General features: G+C 31.0%; 2 protein-coding genes across 2 annotated transcripts; both read right to left on the reverse strand.

Moving 5' to 3' along the window:
- Window positions 1-4,285: 4,285 nt before the first annotated feature.
- LOC132948389 (uncharacterized) lies at window positions 4,286-6,946 on the reverse strand. Its single transcript, XM_061018828.1, has one exon. The coding sequence runs from the start codon at window positions 6,944-6,946 to the stop codon at window positions 4,286-4,288; it is 2,661 nt and encodes an 886-aa protein (XP_060874811.1).
- A 283-nt stretch (window positions 6,947-7,229) lies between these two features.
- Window positions 7,230-15,815, reverse strand: LOC132948390 (meiosis regulator and mRNA stability factor 1-like). Its single transcript, XM_061018829.1, has 9 exons — window positions 15,526-15,815; window positions 14,305-14,575; window positions 14,041-14,196; window positions 12,916-13,134; window positions 11,611-11,817; window positions 11,275-11,545; window positions 11,038-11,186; window positions 8,013-8,268; window positions 7,230-7,943 (listed from the first exon to the last, which is right to left on the reverse strand). The coding sequence occupies exons 1-9, from the start codon at window positions 15,813-15,815 to the stop codon at window positions 7,894-7,896; spliced, it is 1,869 nt and encodes a 622-aa protein (XP_060874812.1). The 3' UTR covers window positions 7,230-7,893.
- Between the last annotated feature and the right edge of the window lie 5,565 nt (window positions 15,816-21,380).

The raw sequence follows: 21,380 nt of genomic DNA on the forward strand, positions 1-21,380 counted from the left end.
GACCACATTATATTTAATTATTAGTGGTGTACATTTAAGTGTGTAGAAAGAAATAACATGTGTAGACTCTAAGCTGAATTATTGATGTTTTATATTTTTTTAATTAAATAACATAGTAAACATAACATTTTAATCGACATATTGTACATACATGCATTTTTTTTTACGTTTGAGCACCCATGTAATGGACAATAAAATTAGGTTAGATACAGTGTTATTAAAAGTACATACTACACAATGTAAGTTTATCACATGGTAAGTGGTTGTTCATTTAGTAAATAGTAAATACATAAATAATTTAAAAAAAAAAAAACAATATTTGGCACGTATTTATATATGAATAAATAAAAAGGAAAAGTATATAAAAAAATACTTTTAAACGTAATGAGAAAAACATCAATACAAATAAAAATAAGACTAAATAGTCTAAATGATTAGGATATTTAGTGATCATTAGACCATATATATACATATATATGTATTGTACTATTGATATACAGTATACTACTTAGAGCTAATAGAACAAAATATGATATAGAAAAAATACCTCTTCAATTAATTGAGTAACAATAATAATAATATAACAAAGAGGTGTATACATGTAATTATTATATACTAACATGATTGATATACATATTTTTCTATCAATAAAAAAAAAATTGTAACCAGTTAACGATAGAAAAATAAATACCAATAAAAAAAAAATAACAATTTAAAAGTTTATTTTACTTTTTTACGTTTTGTGTCTTTGTTTGGTAATAAAAAAAATTGCATACCCTCAAAACACATGGCTTAAGTATTTATTTTATAATTCTGTTATAGTAGTGTAAGAAATAACTTATACTTTCGTTTACAACAATTTATTACTTTCAATAACTTCAATACACATACATAATAATTCAGTAAGTTAGGAACGACGTGCGTCCCACAAAGAGAATCTTTTCGTCACGATGGCAGTTCGCAATACGTTTTCGACTGTGTACATCTATAGCGAAGGCGCAAGTAGACTCGGGAGGGTTTCTGTTGTGAAGTTGGTAAATGATAAAATTGATGAGATTTTGTTTGATTTGAAAGAACGCGTTGAGTCTCGTGATGACATTGACCTTATCTATAAAAGTTTCCCCTCTGTTACGGTGTTGATGCAAGGCAAAGATTTTGTCTTACGAGTGGCTGATGATACGATACGGGTAGTGAGTGTAAAAAGATTGCAAGGTATGTCCTTCGAGATTGTAAGACCCAAAATGGTGAGGCTCGAAATATTCGACGGAGTTGATGCAAACATGTACATGGCGACACAATGTATAGGAAAAAGACATGATAACCCTGATATTAAGGTAGATCTGCCTGCGATCGCACAGTTATTGACGCCTGACCAAGTTGATGCGAAATTTAATGCGAGAAGACAAAGGAAAGAGGAACGGGAGAGGAATCTTAAAACTCCAGCTCGAACGTCTGCCACTGGCGAGCGTCGAGTGTTGCCTATAGCTCACTCATCGCAGACGCTTCGTGAGAGCAAGGGATCGGATGAGATACGTTTGAAAGTCATTAGCATGAATTTAAGTCCAGATCATAAAGTAAATACTCCCGATAATAGTATCAAGAAAGAGAAAGATGAGGATTGGTAGGGTTGCCATACGTCCCGGAAAACCGGGACTGTCACCGGTTTTTGACTTTGTGTCCCGGTGTCCCGAAAACATTTTTCGGGACGTCTATATGTCCCGGTTTTAGGAAAAAATTAAAATTGTTTAATTTCTACAATTTTATTTTTAAAAATAATAATTGAAATCGAGAGTCAACATGTTAATGTTAAAGATAACGAATAATTGATAAATCCATAGGCTAAATATAAAATAATAATACCGTAATATTCGAGAACAACAAACAAGTCATGTGCGCTGTGCACTATGCTGCAGTTTACATGTTTTATTTTTATATTTTATCGTCTTATCGATAATCGATATAGCCATACGGGTGATACAGAGACAGACTAATGACTTTTACATCAGTAGAACGTAGGTCGTAGTCACTAGTCACTCGTAGACCGTAGCCTAGATTGTTCGTATTTATTATTTTATTCGTTATTATGGCACCAAAAAGAAAATGTCACTTTCGTGATGAGTTTTCCGTTACTTGGAGTTTTATAAAAAAAGGTAGAAATGAATTTGAAGCATATTGCACTTTTTGCAAAAGCTATCTTCAAGTTGACCACGGTGGAAAATCTGACATAGTCGATCATATTAAATGTAACAAACATAAAAAAAATTCTCAAAGTGTAAATATTAGTGAAAAAGTGACCAAGTTTTTTGTAACTCCTGATACAAAAGAAGAAAAATTGGTAGCTGCTGCAGAGTTGGTTAATGTTTATAAGGTAATTTTTCACCATAATTCATTTAATTCACTGGACTGTACTACACCACTTTATTCAAAATTATTTCCCGACTCAAAAATTGCTTGTAAAATGTCAACCGCACGAACTAAAGGCACTGCAATAGTAAAATACATTTTAGCTCCACATACAGTTGATATATTTAAATCAGATTTAGAAAATACAATTTTCTTTAGTTTGGCGACGGACGCTAGTAATCATAAATCAGAAAAAATATTTCCAATTATAATTCAATATTTTACAAAGTCAGATGGTACAAAAAGTCAATTAATAAAAATGAGTTCTCTTAAAAACGAAACTTCAGAAACAATTTCGCAATATTGTATTGATACATTAAATAATTTGAAAATACCTTTAAAAAAATGCATTGCATTTTGTGCAGATAATGCAAACACAAACTTCGGAGGAATTCATAGAAAAGGACAAAATAATATTTTTTTTAAACTAAAAGAAGCCATTCAAAATGAACTGGAAGGTGTTGGCTGCTCTGCTCACATATTGCACAATACTATTTCTACAGCTGCAAATACGTTTAGTTTTGATGCTGAAATGATCATATTTAAAATATTTGGGTACTTTTCTATTTACACTGTAAGAACAGAAAAATTAAAAGATTTCTGTGAATTTGTGGATATCAACTACAGAACTATTTTAAATCATTCCAAAACTCGGTGGGTATCATTGCTACCAGCAGTAGAAAGAACGCTATCTATGTGGCCTGCACTAAAATCATTTTTTCAGTCCGAAGAGAAACCTCCAAAAATACTATTAGACACATTTAATAGTCCGATGAGTGAAACATATATGTGGTTTTTACATGCACAACTCGTTATTTTTAACAGGAACATTTTATTGATTGAAAAATCTAAAACGAGTATAATTGAACTAAGAAAAATATTAAGCACCATTTCAGATAACTTAAAAAATAGACAAATTAATAAATTTGTTGGTTTAAAAGTTCTAGAAATGTTGAGAAAAGAAGAAATATCTGATCAAGTAAAACATACATTTTATGAAGAAGTTGATGAGTTTTACAATACAGCAATTACGTATTTAACCAAATGGTCGGTCTCAACAAATCACTTTCATGTTTTTGACTGGATGTCTTTATTGGAGCCGATAGCATGGCGTGACGTAGAAGAAACAATAATTTATTTATCTGATAAAAACATACAGTTAGATGATTCTTTATTGTTTGATCAGCTAACATACTTAAAAAAAAAAATCGAAGAATTCAAAAACAGTATATTAGATTGGGATAATAAAATTGCTAGTGAAAAATGGCAATGTTTTTTTAGTGTGTCAATACACGATGAACAACACTCAGAACTTTTAAAAATTGCTCAGTATGTTTTTGCAATACCAGCCCACAATGCTAACGTCGAACGTGTATTTTCTTTAATGGAAATACAATGGACTGACGAACGAAATCGTCTTCAGCTTGATACCGTGGAAAGTATTATAATGTGCAAGTACAATTATAAAAAGACTTGTTCCGAATTTTACGAGTATGTTAAAACACAGCCATCTTTACTTACATCGGTTAAATCATCTAAGAAATATGAATGGTACAAAGAAAATGAGACAGAAGAGCCCAGCCACCCCGGCCCAAGTACAAGTAAATAAATAAAAAATGTTGTTATTTTATAATTATAGTATATTAATTTCATATTGTTAAATATTATAAAACAATAAATTTTAAAAAAAATTTTACATTGTCAATTTGTTATAGTAATAAAGTGTATAAGTTATAACACTATAACCTATTGTAGTATTGTGTCGTTATTTAATACATATCCAATGGCGAATATAGTTCAATAATATTTCTAAATTTATTTACTATTTTTCTGTCTGTCCCGGTTTTACTTGATGAAATTATGGCAACCCTAAGGATTGGTGTCATGAGGATGAGAGTTTAGATGTTGCTGAGAAGGACGATTCATTAACGAAAACAAATACTATAAATACTGGATGCATTAGACCGTCTTTCTGTTTCTGTAATAGGATCACTCCATAACCCAATGCACTAGCATCACAATGCACCTCGGTTTCAGCTGACGGAGAATATAATGCCAAAATCGGCATTTGCACCAACTTATTCTTTAACAACTCAAAGGCCTGTGACTCCTTCTCCCCAAACTTAAATTGAGCTCCCTTCCTTAACAGAGCATACAGTGGTGCTGCCAAAATGGAAAAGTTTTCAATAAATCTCCTAAAATAACTGACTAGTCCTACAAAGCTGTGTACATTGGCTATTGATTTAGGTATTGGGAATTGTGTCACTGCTGCTACATTAGCCGGATCAGGTCTCACTCCATCCTTATCCACCACATAACCCAAATATGTTATCCTCGACTGCAGAAAAAAACATTTATCTTCCCTCAATTCAAGTAAGTTATTATTACATGCTATTAATACCGATTCTATTATTTCCAAATTTTCTGCTATAGTTTCTGTGGCTATCAACAAATCATCTAAATAAACTAATAACTTTCCAGACCTTATTAATTCCCTAAATACTGTTTCAATATATCTCATGAATGCTGAGGGACTATTGCAGTACCCAAAAGGCAATCGGACATACTCATATTGCCCCAAAAATGTTGAAAAAGAGAGATATCTGGACGACTGTTCCGATACTTTCACATGGAAATAGGCATTCTTTAAATCTAACTTTGTAAAGAAGATCTTCCCTCTTAAATTATCTAATAGATCATCTATATGTGGAATCGGGTAATGTTCTTTCACAACTCTTTTATTTAATTCTCTCAAATCCGCACACATTCGATATGTATTATCTTTCTTTTTGACTAATACTATGGGCGAACAAAATTCAGATTTACTTTCCTTTATAATACCTTTATCTAATAACTCACAAATTATATCCTTCACTGCGTTCCTCTCTACATATGATAATCTTCGAGGTTGGTAATGAAAAGGAGTGTGGTCTTTCAAACTTATATTAACTTCGTAGTTTATCTCAGGAGTCTCTGGCTTTAACACCCTTGAGTAACAGTTATCATATATTTTTTTTAACTTACATCTATCACTAAATGATACCTCACCTATGTTCAACTCCACCTCATCTCCCAACTCATACTCTATTAACCCTAAGTCAACCAAGAAGTCATTACCATTACACTGTTCTTGCTTCGAATTCACCATAATCCTACCATCTTCACCAAACCAAATATTCATCCCCTTAATAAAATCTCTACCCAATAAACATTCGGATAACATAGTCTGATCATCTACCACATAAAATATTTGTTTCTTATTTAAATCATAATCAACTAATAAAACCGTAGCATCAGTAACAGCTTCAATACTCAATTGAGACCCGTTGATACCCGAAATAAAAATATCATTATTAAACGGTTTTCGTTCACTAGTCCGGATAAGATGAGACTTAATCAAAGAAATTGGGCTACCACTATCTACCAACGCATTAACAGTAACAGTCTCCTTACATAATATTATACTTACCCTTACATTATATGCTGGCTCTAACAGTCTGATCTCTCCTGCTGATCCACTATGTTGCCGCTCGTTCTGTCGCCGAGATTCTTCATTTGTGTCATTCCTATTTTTCTGATCACGTTCCGGACACGCTGATCGCTGATGTGCTGTTGAACCGCAACCGTAGCATGCTCCTTTTGGTCTTACTGGACTGGGACAACTTGGTGCAATGTGTGTTCTGGATCCACAGTTGTAACATATCCGGCTTGTTGCTGACTCAACACCCTTCTGACTCCTACTCGAACTTTCCGCTTTGGGCTTAGGACTTTCTCCTCTGGGCCACTGCTTCTCATTTGAATTGGACAAAACTATTTTATTTTGAAATCGAACATTTCTGTGCTCCACTAACCGCATGTAGTCCATAATGTCAAATAGTAACTCATTTTCGTCATTATGAGTACGGCTTAACAAATATTGAAATAATTCTTTCGACTGGATACCGTCTAATAACTGTTCCTTGGTATCAAACAAATCTAATTCCAAATCTCGACAAAGTCGAACCTTTTCGTGGAAGTAGTCTAGAATACTTTCGTTTTTACCTTGCACCCGCGCTGCCAATGCCTTCCATCGACTGCCCGTGTTAACCTTTCTGAAGAACGTTGCTTTAAACTGCTGTTCAAATTCTGCCCATGAATTGAATCTTCGCCCAATATACCATTGGCGGGCTGGACCATCCACGTTTACTCTCGCCGCCTCCAACTTGAGTGCATCCGACCAACGATGTAATGACGCCACTCCACATAGCGTGCTCAACCAATCCGCCGCTTCGTGGGGCTTACACTTACCATCAAACGTTGGTAGTATTTTTGACAAGTCCGGTGGCGCGTATACCTCCTCTGGCGGTTTCTCCTTTATCGCTAACATTCTCATTAGTAACTCATTCTGTTTGAGTAATGTCTGCATCAAAATCGCGTTCCCGTCTTCCTTTACATGGCTCTGAGTGTTCTGAGTACTCTGGCCGAAGATCACACGATTCACTTCATCAGTAGAGTACTGCGTCTCGCCGTCGACATTTTTATCCGCATTCATCTGACCATCCATAATTAACATTCGTTCTTTATCCCACTTCTGATGTAAGAAATAACTTATACTTTCGTTTACAACAATTTATTACTTTCAATAACTTCAATACACATACATAATAATTCAGTAAGTTAGGAACGACGTGCGTCCCACGTTCGCACACGACAACAACAACTACGAATATTAAACATAACCTCTAACATGAGTGGAAAAGTAATAATAATAATAATAATGATAAAAGTAATAGTAATAATAATAGTGATAATGTCACAGTAGGATATATTTAAATAAATATCCATAAAAATAAAATATTTTACGTAATATATATATTATATGTTTAAGCATAATGCCAAACAAAATTTAACACTAACCTTTCGGTGAAATATTTCAACAAAATTGATTATTCTAAAATTGTACTCAAAATAAACTATGCACATTTACTTAATCCTAATAATAACTTAAGCAAAATTAGTAATAAAAAACTTGACATATTGAAAACATTTTAATACTCCCGTGTGACATTGTAATATACTAGTACCACACATTATTATTACTATTAATTATATTTTTATTCAGTTACGTGCATGTATAATATATATAAATATAAATACATTCATATTTATTATTTTTACATATTAACTATGCGATAAATGTAATATAAATTAAAACATCTAGTGAACACATAAAAAATCAAAAGTGAGATCCATTAATACATCACTTTATCCCTTAAGCTAATAGACTTTGTAAATATAAATATAAAGGTTTTTCTCCAGGAAAAATGTTTTGTTTAAAAATCAAACGAATAAAAATACTTTTTAGTTATTTAGGAGTGAGAGTCAGTCCTGATATAAAAAAAAAATATAAACCTAGAAACATTTCATTTTACTTTTCTTTTTCTATATATATATATTGACGTCTTTCGTTTTAAAAAACTATTGAAACCCGTCTTGGATGATTTAAATTTTCTAAAGAAAACGATCATTCATTTGATGAACTAAACGCTGATTTTGATCTCCTGAAACCAAAAATAAATGGTGAATGTAAATTTGTTTACTATATAACCAAATATTTCTTATGGAATTACCTTGATCGTTAGTATTTGGTAAATCATTGTTGCCCATCATTGGGCAGCAAAACTGATTGTCATTGTAATGATTGTTATTGTTGATTGTAGTAATGGGTTTGTACTTGTCACCGAATGGCGGACACAATTCAGTAGGCATTGGCACTTGTGATGGATGAGGAGCTTGTGGTGAAGTACAGTTAATCAATGACATAGGACTCATATTGAATATGTTTGGATGTAACTTCAGATCAGGAAGTTTGACCACCACAGGTGTCTGAAAAACTTGAATGTTAGTACAACACAAAATATACACAAACATTTTTATTTGTTATTTCAATGACACACTAATTTATAAGTTCAGATACAATTAAATCGCTCCCGAGAGTTGATCACATGAATTGATTTTTGTCTACCAAGCAAGCTGCACTAAGAAGTCTGGAAGTTCAATAAGAACCTCGACAGACTTCTCGACATACTATGCAGAGTAATATCAAACATCAGCTCGGCCTATTGAAATATCATCATGTTCTATATAAATTATTACATTTAAGTATATTAACTTCTTCAGTCATAATTTAAAGTTGATCATATAAAAACAAGTTTAGTGAACAAAAAAAAAACCAAATTTTTCAAGTAAACATGTCACAACCAATTTCTATCACACAAGACAAAAAGCTCATCATAATATAATACTTTGTTTAGACAGTTAAATTAATACATTTTTTTAAATAAAATAGCTATAATATACTAATTAAGAATAAAACATGTAATTGATTTATTTGTACTTAATGTCTAACACAGATTTTATGAAAGCTAAGATCAAATATTAACTACTTTTTTTATTAAAATTATTATTCTTATTAAAACCTATCGGACATTTTTATTGTAACAAACTTTCAAATTTAAGTTGAATATCAGAAACTCATTGAGATTTTAAAGTTTTTATCGATCATTAAATAATCTATAACTTTAAAATCAAAAATATACACAAGCAATTATGTACGAGTACTATAAATAATAACTTTCGCAATTTTGATTTGTTTTCTACATTTAAATGTTGTCAACACACTAGAAGTTAACTGATATCGTAAAACCAACAAATATCAACCAACCGATAATTAATATAAATTTTAGTTCAGATATTATAAAATCGCTCCCGAGAGTTGATCACATGAATTGATATTTGCCTACCAAGCAAGCTGCACATGAACTCTGAAAGTTGATTCTGATTCTCGGCATACTATACACAGTAAGCAAATATCTATCATCAGCTCGGCCTATTGAAATATCATCATGTCTTTATTTTGATCAATAATATAAAAATATTCCCTAACAAATCACTTAAGTCATCAAATTGTTATTGTATATTTATTAGGATAAATAAAAATATAAAATGCATATTTAAAAAAAAATTAGTTTCCATAATGTAGGTTTCTCATTTAATAATATAAATAATTACTCATTAACATTTTGTACGTAAATAGTAGATAAATTGGTAAATAAATATATAAAAATCAGAATTTGGGATTAAGCATATAATAATAAGTTTGTTAAACAATGGAAAACTGGACAAAACAAGTCAACAGATCTACCATGTCACAACCCATTTTTATCATATGGCCCCCAGGCTCATCATATTTTCTACATTAGTTAGTTACATCTAACCATATAATTTCAACTGGTATGACATATTCTAATACTTGAATTGTTTAAGTAAATGTACAAATAATAAAGAACAAAAAGGTTAACTATTAAAACTTAAAAATTATTTTGTAGTGTTGGTCAGTTTACTAAATCGCTTCCGAGAATGATCACGCAAATAATGTTTTTAACAGATTAAATATAGCTCAATGTTGGGAAAATAATCTCAACCAACAGATTTACATAAAACCTTGTTTAATACATCAAGTCAGACTCGGCCTGGTATCATCATTTTCAACATTTATATACATTTATATTTGAATATTATGTTAAATAATAATAAAACTAATATGAATAACTATATATGCTTCACGCTTTATGTACTTAGTACAGTAAAATCTTGTTATGTCAAAAATCAAGGGAAACAGAAAAAAAAGTTTTGACATCAAAATGTTTGAAGTATTGGGGTTTATTGTGATGGTAATTATTTCAAGGGCATTTCAATTGAGTTTGGCATTACAAAAAATTGGAGATATTGATGTTCAACATAACAAGAATCTATACTCTGTCCAACAAGAGAATGAGCCGGTACAGTGTGCATCCCCCCACGTCACTTTGCTATTGAAACTGATTCCTCTATGGCAGGATGTTGCGTGGAGGAAACAGTTTTGGTCGGTGTGCGGTTCTCTTGCTGGACAGACCATTCTGTAGTTTCTTTTTAATATTGTAAACTGTGTATTCAAGAAGGACACGTTTACACATTACTATTTCTTTAAGATTAACTTAGAACAGTGCAAGTTATATTAATATTTCAATATCAACAAATAAAATATTTTATTTTAAACAACATTTTAAAATCTATTTTGTCTTTATACTTATTAAATTATATTTTACTGCATAATGAGAATAATATCAAAGCATTAATTAAGAATAATTTTAACTGCTACAACTTCCAAGATCTGACTATTATTAGGAAACAACATTTAATTATTAAGCTTATGGTAGTCAAGTTATACGAGTTAATAAGTTGTGCTACAGTTGTAATATTATTTTAAACTTTAGAAAAATAATGTACTTTATTTAGAATGCATTGATTCAACGAAGCATTACACATTTCGGGATTATGGCCTCATATGGCTTATGGTCCACAAATAGAAAAATAGTAAACCAAAACTAAAACTCAACTTTTCCACACATGTGATTATAAGATTATATAAGTTATTTTTAAAAACACTAACACTGTATTATTTTAATTCTGTTTTCTCTGTGTAGACCCAGCTTCAGAACACATAATTAAGGGATGCTATTTTTTCAACCAGACAAATTCAAATAATTTATGAATATACACAGTCGTTTTTGGTGTATAAGGTACATCAGAGTAAAACTATAGTATGATCATTACCTTATTCTCGTCTGGTAGCAAAACATTGTTTTCTCTTAAATTCTCATTGTGGTTCATTAAGCTCATATCAGGCTTACTATAATTATTCTTTGTCATTTGATCTGGCATGGGCGATTTAATTATACTGTTAGGCAAATGAATACCTACACCTGTTTGATAAGTGTTAAGTCAGGTTTTTAATCATTATCATAAAAATATATTTATTAAACAAATATAATATACATAAAATGTTCTTACTGGCAAGTTCTCTGTTGAGTATGATGTAACGTTTGGGCGGCTTGTTTTCAATGAGGACTGTGTGCGGAATACTGGTTATCAGTGCCATTACGGACTGATATCCGTAAACAGCTGGCTGAATGGCGGTGCCAAACAGACGCAAGTAAGCAGCTTCAAGGGATGTCAACAACAATCGACCATCTGAGATCATTAACAAACGATACATATCTTGGGCGAACAATTGCAAAGGAGTCAATTGTACATATTCTTCTCCAAATTTAGTCTTGACGATCTAAACACAAGTTTTGCTGTTGTAAAATATGTCTGAAAATATCACTGATCCCTCTCTGCTGTTACCTTTATAGTTTCACCAAGTTTCTCCTGCATAGTTTCAATGTTTATAGATTCGCCAAACATTGTTTGGTACACAGACTGAAACTGCAAAACAGACATCTTGTCATTGGACGAGTGTTCCATCAGTACACGGCGAACTTTTAGAGACAACCTTTGGGCTTCTTTACGGTCCACAGCTATCAAAAACAGCTCACCGTGATTGTCCACCACCTTTAGTAATGCAACAAATGTTTAACATGATTAGAAAAAAAATCATACCGTCTATACTCTGTACACGAGCCTGTACTAATTTGCACCAAAATAAATACAGATTGAACTACAAATTTTATGAACTAACTTACTATGTTTTATATTTTGTGCTAATCAACAGTTTAAAATTTTGCTTTTAAAAATAAAATAGTTAAAATAATTTTATTTAAAAAAAAAATGTTAAGAATATTGATTAGAACATAATATTATACTACATAGTAAGTTAGTTAATTACATTAGTCAGTTTTAATGTTGCAGTAAACCTAACCTGTGTATCATGCAATTGAAATCACCGTTGGTAATCCAAAAAGTAGTATTTAATTTGCAACAAAATGTAAACTGATTAGTCTAGATTGAACTAATGTTATTTCTAATTTGTTTAACTAATGTATTCACAAAAATCAACAATGTTCACAAATATTTATACCTGTCTACCCAAGAACAGCTGTAAGGAAGTGTTCTTAATACAACTATTATGGCATTGCCTATGCATTCATCAACATACAAGTTCAAATCTTCAGTATGAAGAGTATGACATTCATTGCGAGTTAATTCTCTAAATCAATCATCCGAAAGTATCTAACACCAAACAATTTATTGCTTTCCTACAATGATAGTTCTTTGTTTTTTAGTCTATTATTGATTAAAATATCATATTATATATCTTAACAATCGAAATTTAGATTAGTATTTTTGTGTTAGTAATTATCTTCTCATTATATGCAACATGGATATTTGGACATTATTAACTAATAAGTATATAATTAAATAGTATAATACCCAGTACCCACTAAATTGTAAGTACATGAATTTGTAGGCGGTGTTCAGCCGGAAATGTATTGCAAAAATATGACTAGCGTCAGCTTCGATATCATATCGTTATCCGTAAATTATTTTGAATAGTAAACATAATTTTCATATTGTGCAAATATATTTTAATTTTGTCATTTATGGAGCATACTACAAATCTTTTTTTCTTATTATTAAAATTACACACATGTAACAATCTGTAACACATGTCTTCAATCTCCTATGTTTTGATATTATATTTTATCTTACCTTGACAGCATCATCAAGCTTTTGTAACAGTTCGATGAGTGTCTCACATTCATATACGGAAGGTTTAAGAGCATAGCCATACTGCCACAAGAAGGCGTTTTGTAATTGACTAATTTGCAGTGGATAAACAGCCAATGCGGCCAACTGATCACCAAGCACATTTTGTTTCACATCAGTCGTCAATGACACGCGGCGCTCTCCTTCCAAATCGTCTTCGATCTATAATAAACATCATTGTTTAACAAATGCAAAATTAACATTGAACATATTATACTAATTTTCAACAAATATAGTATACAAATAGATAATCAAATTTTTTAAATAAAAACATAAAACAATTGTTCACAATATATTATGCAACTATAAATTTTTTTTGGGGGGGAGGGTACTGTAGGTTTTGAATACGTATGTTTGTTTTGGCAGAATGTTTAAGTGGGTACCCGTAAGTATCTGCCATGCCCGGGTGGGAGATGGCGGCCTCTCCCTCCGTACACCGAGACTGCCCGAAGAAAAATGCTGCCCGTGGCCGAGTTTGAACCGGTGATTAAGGCATCGCAACCTTAGTCCACTCAGCCACTTCGTCCCCCACTATAAAAATTATATTGATTATTGACTCCCTAATAAAAGAAAAATATTTAAATAGTTTTAGTTATCCTCTCAAATTATACGATTTGAATAATTATAAAAAAAAAAATTTTTTTAATAGATAAGTTAACTCATATTGGGTTTTAAAATTCAAACATTTTTTTCTGGAGTTAAAAGTTTTAAGTTGAACAAATAAACAAAATAATCCATGTAATATTTTAATAATAAACCTAAAGCATAACGATAGTTGGGAATTATAATAAATTAATGAGTTTATAGGAGGATCCTGTGTAATACACAGTATTTCTGAGGAACACGAAACACACATACATAACACAGAACGAAAAATGAACGCCACCCTCCGTTCAAAAGCCATAACATAAAAAAAAATTTAACACTCAACAGTTTGGAAATCCAAATGTTTCTTAGTATTTGCAACGTTGAACATTTTCTGTAAATCATTATGTGGTAACTTGAACAATTACAAGTATCACACAAACCAACACCGGAATACACAAAAAAAAAACCATCTGAAAATACCTTTACAATGTGCGGTATTGATTCGAACAGTTCGATCAATTTTGTGAATCCAAAATCAGCTACTTTACACTGATGACCAAAATGGTGATGGTAAGAAGGTATGAACTTATTAAATAACAGACAACACTGCGGGGCATGACTTAACAACTCTATTACCTAGATAAATGTTTATTATTATTGTTTCAAAATTTGATTGGGCCAAGTCTTGAGTCAAGAAATTCGTTGTCAAATCAAATCTCCCTGAAATTGTTACTGAAAACTCACTTCTTTAGCAAAGGCTTTGGTGCGTTCAATTTCTTCTGGAGTCTGTTCTCGTTTAGGGATTGCCACTGATTTTTGACCATCCAGATGACCGATGACGACGGTATTTTCTGATACTTGCGTTAATAGATCATCAAGAGAACACAAGCCATAATCGACTGGATCAAAAGCACGTCCCACTATGACAATTGGGTTGTTGAACAAGAACTTTTTTGGAACTTCGCTTTTATAAAATCGGTACTTCGCTTTTGTCCAAGTTTTCGGGAACTCAACTCTTTTGGAACTCAACTTTTTTAGGAACTTACCTTTTATAAAATCGGAACTTAACTTTTTAGGAACTTAACTTTTTTGGAACTCAACTTTTTTGGAACTTGCCTTTTATAAAATCGGAACTTAACTTTTTAGGAACTTAACTTTTTTGGAACTCAACTTTTTTGGAACTTACCTTTTATAAAATCGGAACTTAACTTTTTAGGAACTTAACTTTTCTGGAACAGCTTTTTTGGAACTCAACTTTTTTGGAACTCAACTTTTTTGAACTTAACTTTTATAAAATCGGTACTTAACTTTTTCGGAACTCCATTTTTCTAGAACAGCTTTTTGGAACTTAACTTTTTTGAAACTCAACTTTTCTGGAACAGCTTTTTTGGAACTCAACTTTTATAAAATCGGTACTTAACTTTTTCGGAACTCCATTTTTCTGGAACAGCTTTTTGGAACTCAACTTTTTTGGAACTTACCTTTTATAAAATCGGAACTTTGGAACTCAACTTTTTTGGAACTTAACTTTTATAAAATCGGAACTTAACTTTTTTGGAACTCAACTTTTTTGAACTTAACTTTTATAAAATCGGAACGAACTTTTTTTGGAACTCAACTTTTTTGAACTTAACTTTTCTAAAATCGGAACTTTTTTGGAACTCAACTTTTTTGAACTTAACTTTTATAAAATCGGAACTAACTATTTTGGAACTCAACTTTTTTTGAACTGAACTTTTCTAAAATCGGAACTAACTTTTTTGGAACTCAACTTTTTTGGAAATCAACTTTTTTTGGAACTTACCTTTTGTCCAAGTTTTTTGAAACTGACCTTTTTTGGAACTTAACTTTTATAAAATCGGAACTTAATATTTTTGATCCAACAAAGTTGTTAAAAATCTCCCTACCAAAATAATTGTTCATCATCTATCACATTTTTATAATGCTGCCCTTCGCCTATCTTACTTCCCAACTACTTGGAAATCATCATTCATTGTCACTGTACTCACACCTGGTAAGCCCCCAGAACAACCCTTCTCGTTCCGGCCTATTAGCCTTCTACCGGTTCTTGGAAAAATATTAGAAAAAGTCATCCTCAAGCGCATCACTACCATTGCGTAATTGAACAACAGTATTCCAAACTTCCAGTTTGGTTTCCACAACCCATCAACTTCACCGTGTAGTGGACACCATCTCAACAGCACTCGAAACCAAAAAATACTGCGCTGGAGTCTTTTTAGACGTTGCGAAAGCATTTGATACCGTCTGGCACGAAGGTCTTCTTTTTAAACTAAAAAAAATATTCCCTGCCTCTTTATACCTAATGCTTAAATCATATCTAGAAAATCGTTCATTTAATGTCCGCCACAACTTACAACACTAATCAATTTCCTATCTCTGCTGGTGTCCCTCAAGGATATAACATATACACGTCAGACCTGCCTACATCTGAAGATACTATATTTGGAACATATGCTGATGATACCGTTTTATTATCAGTTTCTTCCGACTATACCATTGCATCTCAACAAACTCACCTAAATAATCTTTCACAATGGTTCTACAATTGGAAGATAAAAATCAACGAATTTAAGTCTTCCTTTGTCACTTTTACACTTAGACCTCATAGCTGTCCAGTTGTATCAATAAACAACATTGACATCCCTCACTCGACCGAAGTTAATTACCTTGGGCTCATACTTGACAGACGCTTAACTTGGTCTCCTCATCTTAAGAATAAGCGAAAAAAGCTTAATTCCAGACTCCACCTTTTAAGACTCCTTCGTTCGAACTTAACTATACCTATCAAAATAATCCTATATAAAACTCTTCTTAAACCAATTTGGACGTATGGCATTGTAATCTGGGGCTTTGCAAAGAATTAAAATAAAAGAACTATTCAAGCCTTCCAAAACATACTTCAACGTGTAATCACTGGCACACCCCTGGTTTGTCTCAAATGAGTCATTAAATTACGACCTAAAATTACCATCCATCAATGAAACTGCCTCTATCTTCTACAAGCGCTTCCACTCCACAAACTACGAGAAAATCCTTATCAACTAATAAACGAATTAGCCTCACTTACACTCCCCGGCAATCCAGCTAGACGCCTCAAAAGAAACTGGTGCCGTGACCTGATAACTTAAGATTAAGTACTTAAAATATTCTGGGGTGTCACAAATGTGTGATTTCCCCTTCATGTATATAAATTAAACCTGTGAACTATCTGTAAAACATTTATATTACTTATTGTACTCGATGTATAGATTGTAATTTTTCATAATAAAGTCAAATATATTTATAAAAAAAAAAAAAAAGTACTTACATATAAGTCGATCAGAAACTATTTACATTGAATGTTAATAGTAAAAAGCTATTAAAATATTTATTATTTGTATATATTGTTAATAATAATCAAGACTTAAATATTAGCAGTAATCTTGTTCCTTTCACAAAATGTTGTTTACATTCATTATTGGAATTACAATAAACTACAGTTTCCAGCTTCTATATACTAAACAACATTACTTTTTTTTTTTAATTTTCAAAATGCAATCTGCACCTTGTGCCGGTGATTTATTTATACGTAATATAATAAAATTGATACTAGTGATGGGTACCCGATTGTTTAATTAAATTATCTACACGATTTCAATAAAAAAATATCTATGAAGTATAAACATCCGCATTTCTATTAACTACAAATTCTTAATTGTATGAGCATACATATTGCATATTATATTTTTCGAAAAATTATTTAAAAAAAACAAGAATAATTCCTATTATATGTCACACGGGTTGATCTAGCAAATTACTGCTACGACAAATGTGCAATTTTTTTAAGCATAATCTGTTTCGAAAACGTATAGAAAATAGTTTGTTTTAAGAATGTGTGTCTTGATAACAACTAATTTAATTTAAAGTGTATTGTTATATTATATTATAATGAAAAATAATAATTATAGTAAAATATATAATTGCAAAACATATAATACCTATATCTAGCCATCTGGGGTATCAACCACACAAAAAAAGGTGTAAGTATGCAGTATGCTAATAAAATACATGAGGTGTATAATGTATTTCTCGTGTATTTATGTATATAAAATATAAAGATTGATAACATTATATTGATTTAAAAACTTCGCGCAAACCTGGCGTATAGTTTATGCAAAAAGGTACATATTAAACTTGGCGAGGTGAAACGAAGACGGCCTTTGGACAGTTCGGTCTCGCGTATTGTATACATTGCGCTTTTAGGATTAAACTTATAAACGCTTCCACGTCAACCAGTTAACAGATTGTCCGTGACAATAAATATTTAATCTAAGTCTTAAAGTAAATGTAAATAGTAATAACACGAAAACAAACTTACGCGTAAACATCGACTCTTCCTAGCTAGAGTGCCGCCGTCGTCGCCGAAGAAACAGCTATCTTCATCAATCTTCATCTCGCTCCGAACTGAAACTTGAAAGTATCGAAATATTTTATGAAAATAACCTGATCATAATGAAATGTGCGAGTTTGTGTTAAAACTTATACATTATAATAATATATACAACTTAACGAACTGTCCGTTTATATTGATGGCATATTATTGTTTTGTTCACTGAAATTATTAGAATTATTATTAATCGTCGCCGACGAATGTCAACTATTGACGATTTCCATGGATATTATTATAAAATATATTAGTCACTATGATAAATCCATAGAACTTATATATTATACTCACTACCTATACGGTCTGTTGATAAATCGTATGCACCAATGTGTATTTGTATAAATACATGTATTAAATACGCCTTGGTATGCACTTTTACAGAAATCTTTGTGAACAGCAATGTATTTACTTTGGTTTTCTATTTCAGTTTTAGTTCGCATGCCAAATTTAACCATGCAAAACTGGTCCGCAATTTTATAGACATTCTATTATTCGAGAATGCATTATCCCGTCAGTTCCTCTAGACACAGTGTTTGAGAAATTATATTTTTTCGGTAACTATAATTAAATTACAATATGAATTTTTATAAGTTACCGCTATGTAGGTACTTGTGACCATGGGTGTAACTAGGATTGAATAGTTACAGGGGCTAGAGTCCTAGAAAACCAAAGTGTAAAATACACACCCCCACACCCCCTCTAATCAGCGTCAATTCAATAGTCACAAAAACTTTGCTAAAATCAAGTATCTATACTTCAAACACTCACAACAATTTAATTTGACTTTTTTGTAGACATTTTTTTTTTTTTAAAAGGAAGACAAACTTATGAGGAATCTTGTATTAAATTTTCAAATCTTAGATTTAAAAAGAACAATTTTTACGAATTTATAACTTAAAATAATTTTCACATTTTCGTCATTTTTACGTATTGTGTCAAAATACGAACTTTAAATGCTTATAAAAAAGAAAATTGTGACATATATTTTTAATATTTTTCAACTGCTATTGTAACAATATAATAGAAGCCTTGTATTATGTTTTTAACCAAAAGCATTTTATTGATATTTATAGAAAAAATTGAAAACTAAAAATGTCCGTCAACAGCTCAAAACAAGTTAAACATTTTGAAAATTGTATCGTGTAAGGAAAATGCTAATACAATGCTAAGGTATAAACATCCAGTGAAAATGCCATGTACTTCATTCTACAGCCATTATCGATTTTGCGTAGAAATGACCGCTTTTCCTAAATTTATTTTAGTTTTTCCCAGTGCTTTTGAAAACCACTGAGAATTTTTAACATTGATCACACAGTACGATGCAACTATAATATAACTATATTATAAGAATAGGTAGGTACGCCAATAAGTGTACCTATTTAAATATAATAAAACAACATATAATATTATGATGGGCCATAGCTTGAAGCTAATATGCAATAAGCAGATAAGCTATACACAACACGCACATTTCTCCCGCGAAAACTATGACCAATATTACGATAAATTCGTACTTGGTACATCCCCACGTATATTATATTTTATTTTAGATTCTGAGCGAAGCGATGAATGTATTGATTCTACAATGATGTGTGTTTTTTTTTTATTATTTTTTAAATTTTTTTATTTTTTTTTTTATTTTTGTGTCTGTCATCACCATTTAAGGACAGTAAAAGTGCTTGGATTTTCTTCAATAGTAACTTTTCTGATAGGAAAGTGAATCTAGTTGGTACTTTGGGGGGTCAAAAGTAAAAAACAAGCGACGTGAAAAACAAAAGAAAAATTAAGGAAAAACGGGAATTTTTACGCAAAATCTGTTTTCGAGAAAATCGATTTTGGTTTTTGGTGTAACTCTAAAACAAATGACCGTAGGGACATGAAATTTTGACTGAATGTTTATATTAGCATTTTCTATACACCATAAAATTTACAAAATATTTTGACTCTTTTTGAGCTGTTTACGGCCATTGTCAGTTTTCAATTTTTTTAGTTTTTTTTTCTATAAATATCAATAAAATTTTATCTGTTGAGTAAAAAAGCTTGAAAATTTAATAGAAGGCTCCTAGGTTATTGTTTCAAAGGCAGATGAAAAAAATTAAAAATCCTTAGTCACAGTTTTTAATTATAAGCATTTAAAGTTCAAATTTTGACAAAATACGGAAAAATCACGAAAAATTGCAAATTATTTTGATGAGAATTCATAAAAATTTTCTTTTTAAATCTAAGATTTGAAAATGTAATATAAGATTACTCATAAATTTGTCTACCTTTATCAAAAAAAAAATGTCTAGAAGAAACTTAAATTAAATTTTTATGAGCGTCTGAAATTTATATTTTTACAACATTTGATATTTACTCGATTTCTCATGTAACAATTTTCTTATTTTATTGTAATTAAAAAACGAATGACTGTAGATACTTGAAAATTTCACTGAATGTTTATATTAGCATTTTCTATACACCATAAAATGTTGAAAATATTTTGACTCTTTTTGAGCTGTTTACGGCCATTGTCAGTTTTCAATTTTTTAGTTTTTTTTTCTATAAATATCAATAAATTTTTATTTGTTGGGTAAAAAAGCGTGAAAATTTAATATAAGGCTCCTGATATATCGTTCTAATAGCAGTTGAAAAATATTAAAAATACATAGGCACAATTTTTTTTTATAAGCATTTAAAGTTCAAATTTCGACAACATTTATCAAATTTATAATTTATTAATTATTTTGTAGTTAAAAATTTATAAATTTTTAACTTTTATGGCTAAGGATTGAAAATTTAAAACAAGGCTCCACGTAAATAGGTTATATATAAATTACTTTATTCACAATAATATCATCAAATATACTTGGTAAAATCATAGGCTGACTGACCGTTTTCGCTCAGAATCGTTTTTCTTATACAATGATATTATATCATTGAATTCAAATTTAACACCATCCATTACAGTGACCCACTTGTAACCTACCGTACAGCAGAGCGACATCCACTTATCCACCTTTTTTATTATTATAATATAATAATCATTACCTATTAATTATTTTTTTTTCTTCGTAAGGATTTGGGTTTTAACTACGAGCCTATAAGGAGGGGCTGAAAAGTAAAACCTTTTGGCGGGGCTAAATGCTAATACGGGAGGGCTAAGCCCCCGTAGCTACGCCGATGCTTGTGACTTGCCCAAAACTCGACTACCGGGTTTTAAATAAAAAAATGTAATTTAGGTAACCTATTGGCTATAATTGATCTATTATAAAAAAAAAACTTAACCAACCAATAGCATCACTATATAAAATAATTAAATGTGATAATTTAAAGACAATTTCTTAAAACCCCTACAATATTTTTTAAATTTAGTGTTAAAATCTAGTTTAGC

Source organism: Metopolophium dirhodum, chromosome 7, assembly GCF_019925205.1.
Source record: "Metopolophium dirhodum isolate CAU chromosome 7, ASM1992520v1, whole genome shotgun sequence".
Lineage (NCBI taxonomy): Eukaryota > Metazoa > Arthropoda > Insecta > Hemiptera > Aphididae > Metopolophium > Metopolophium dirhodum.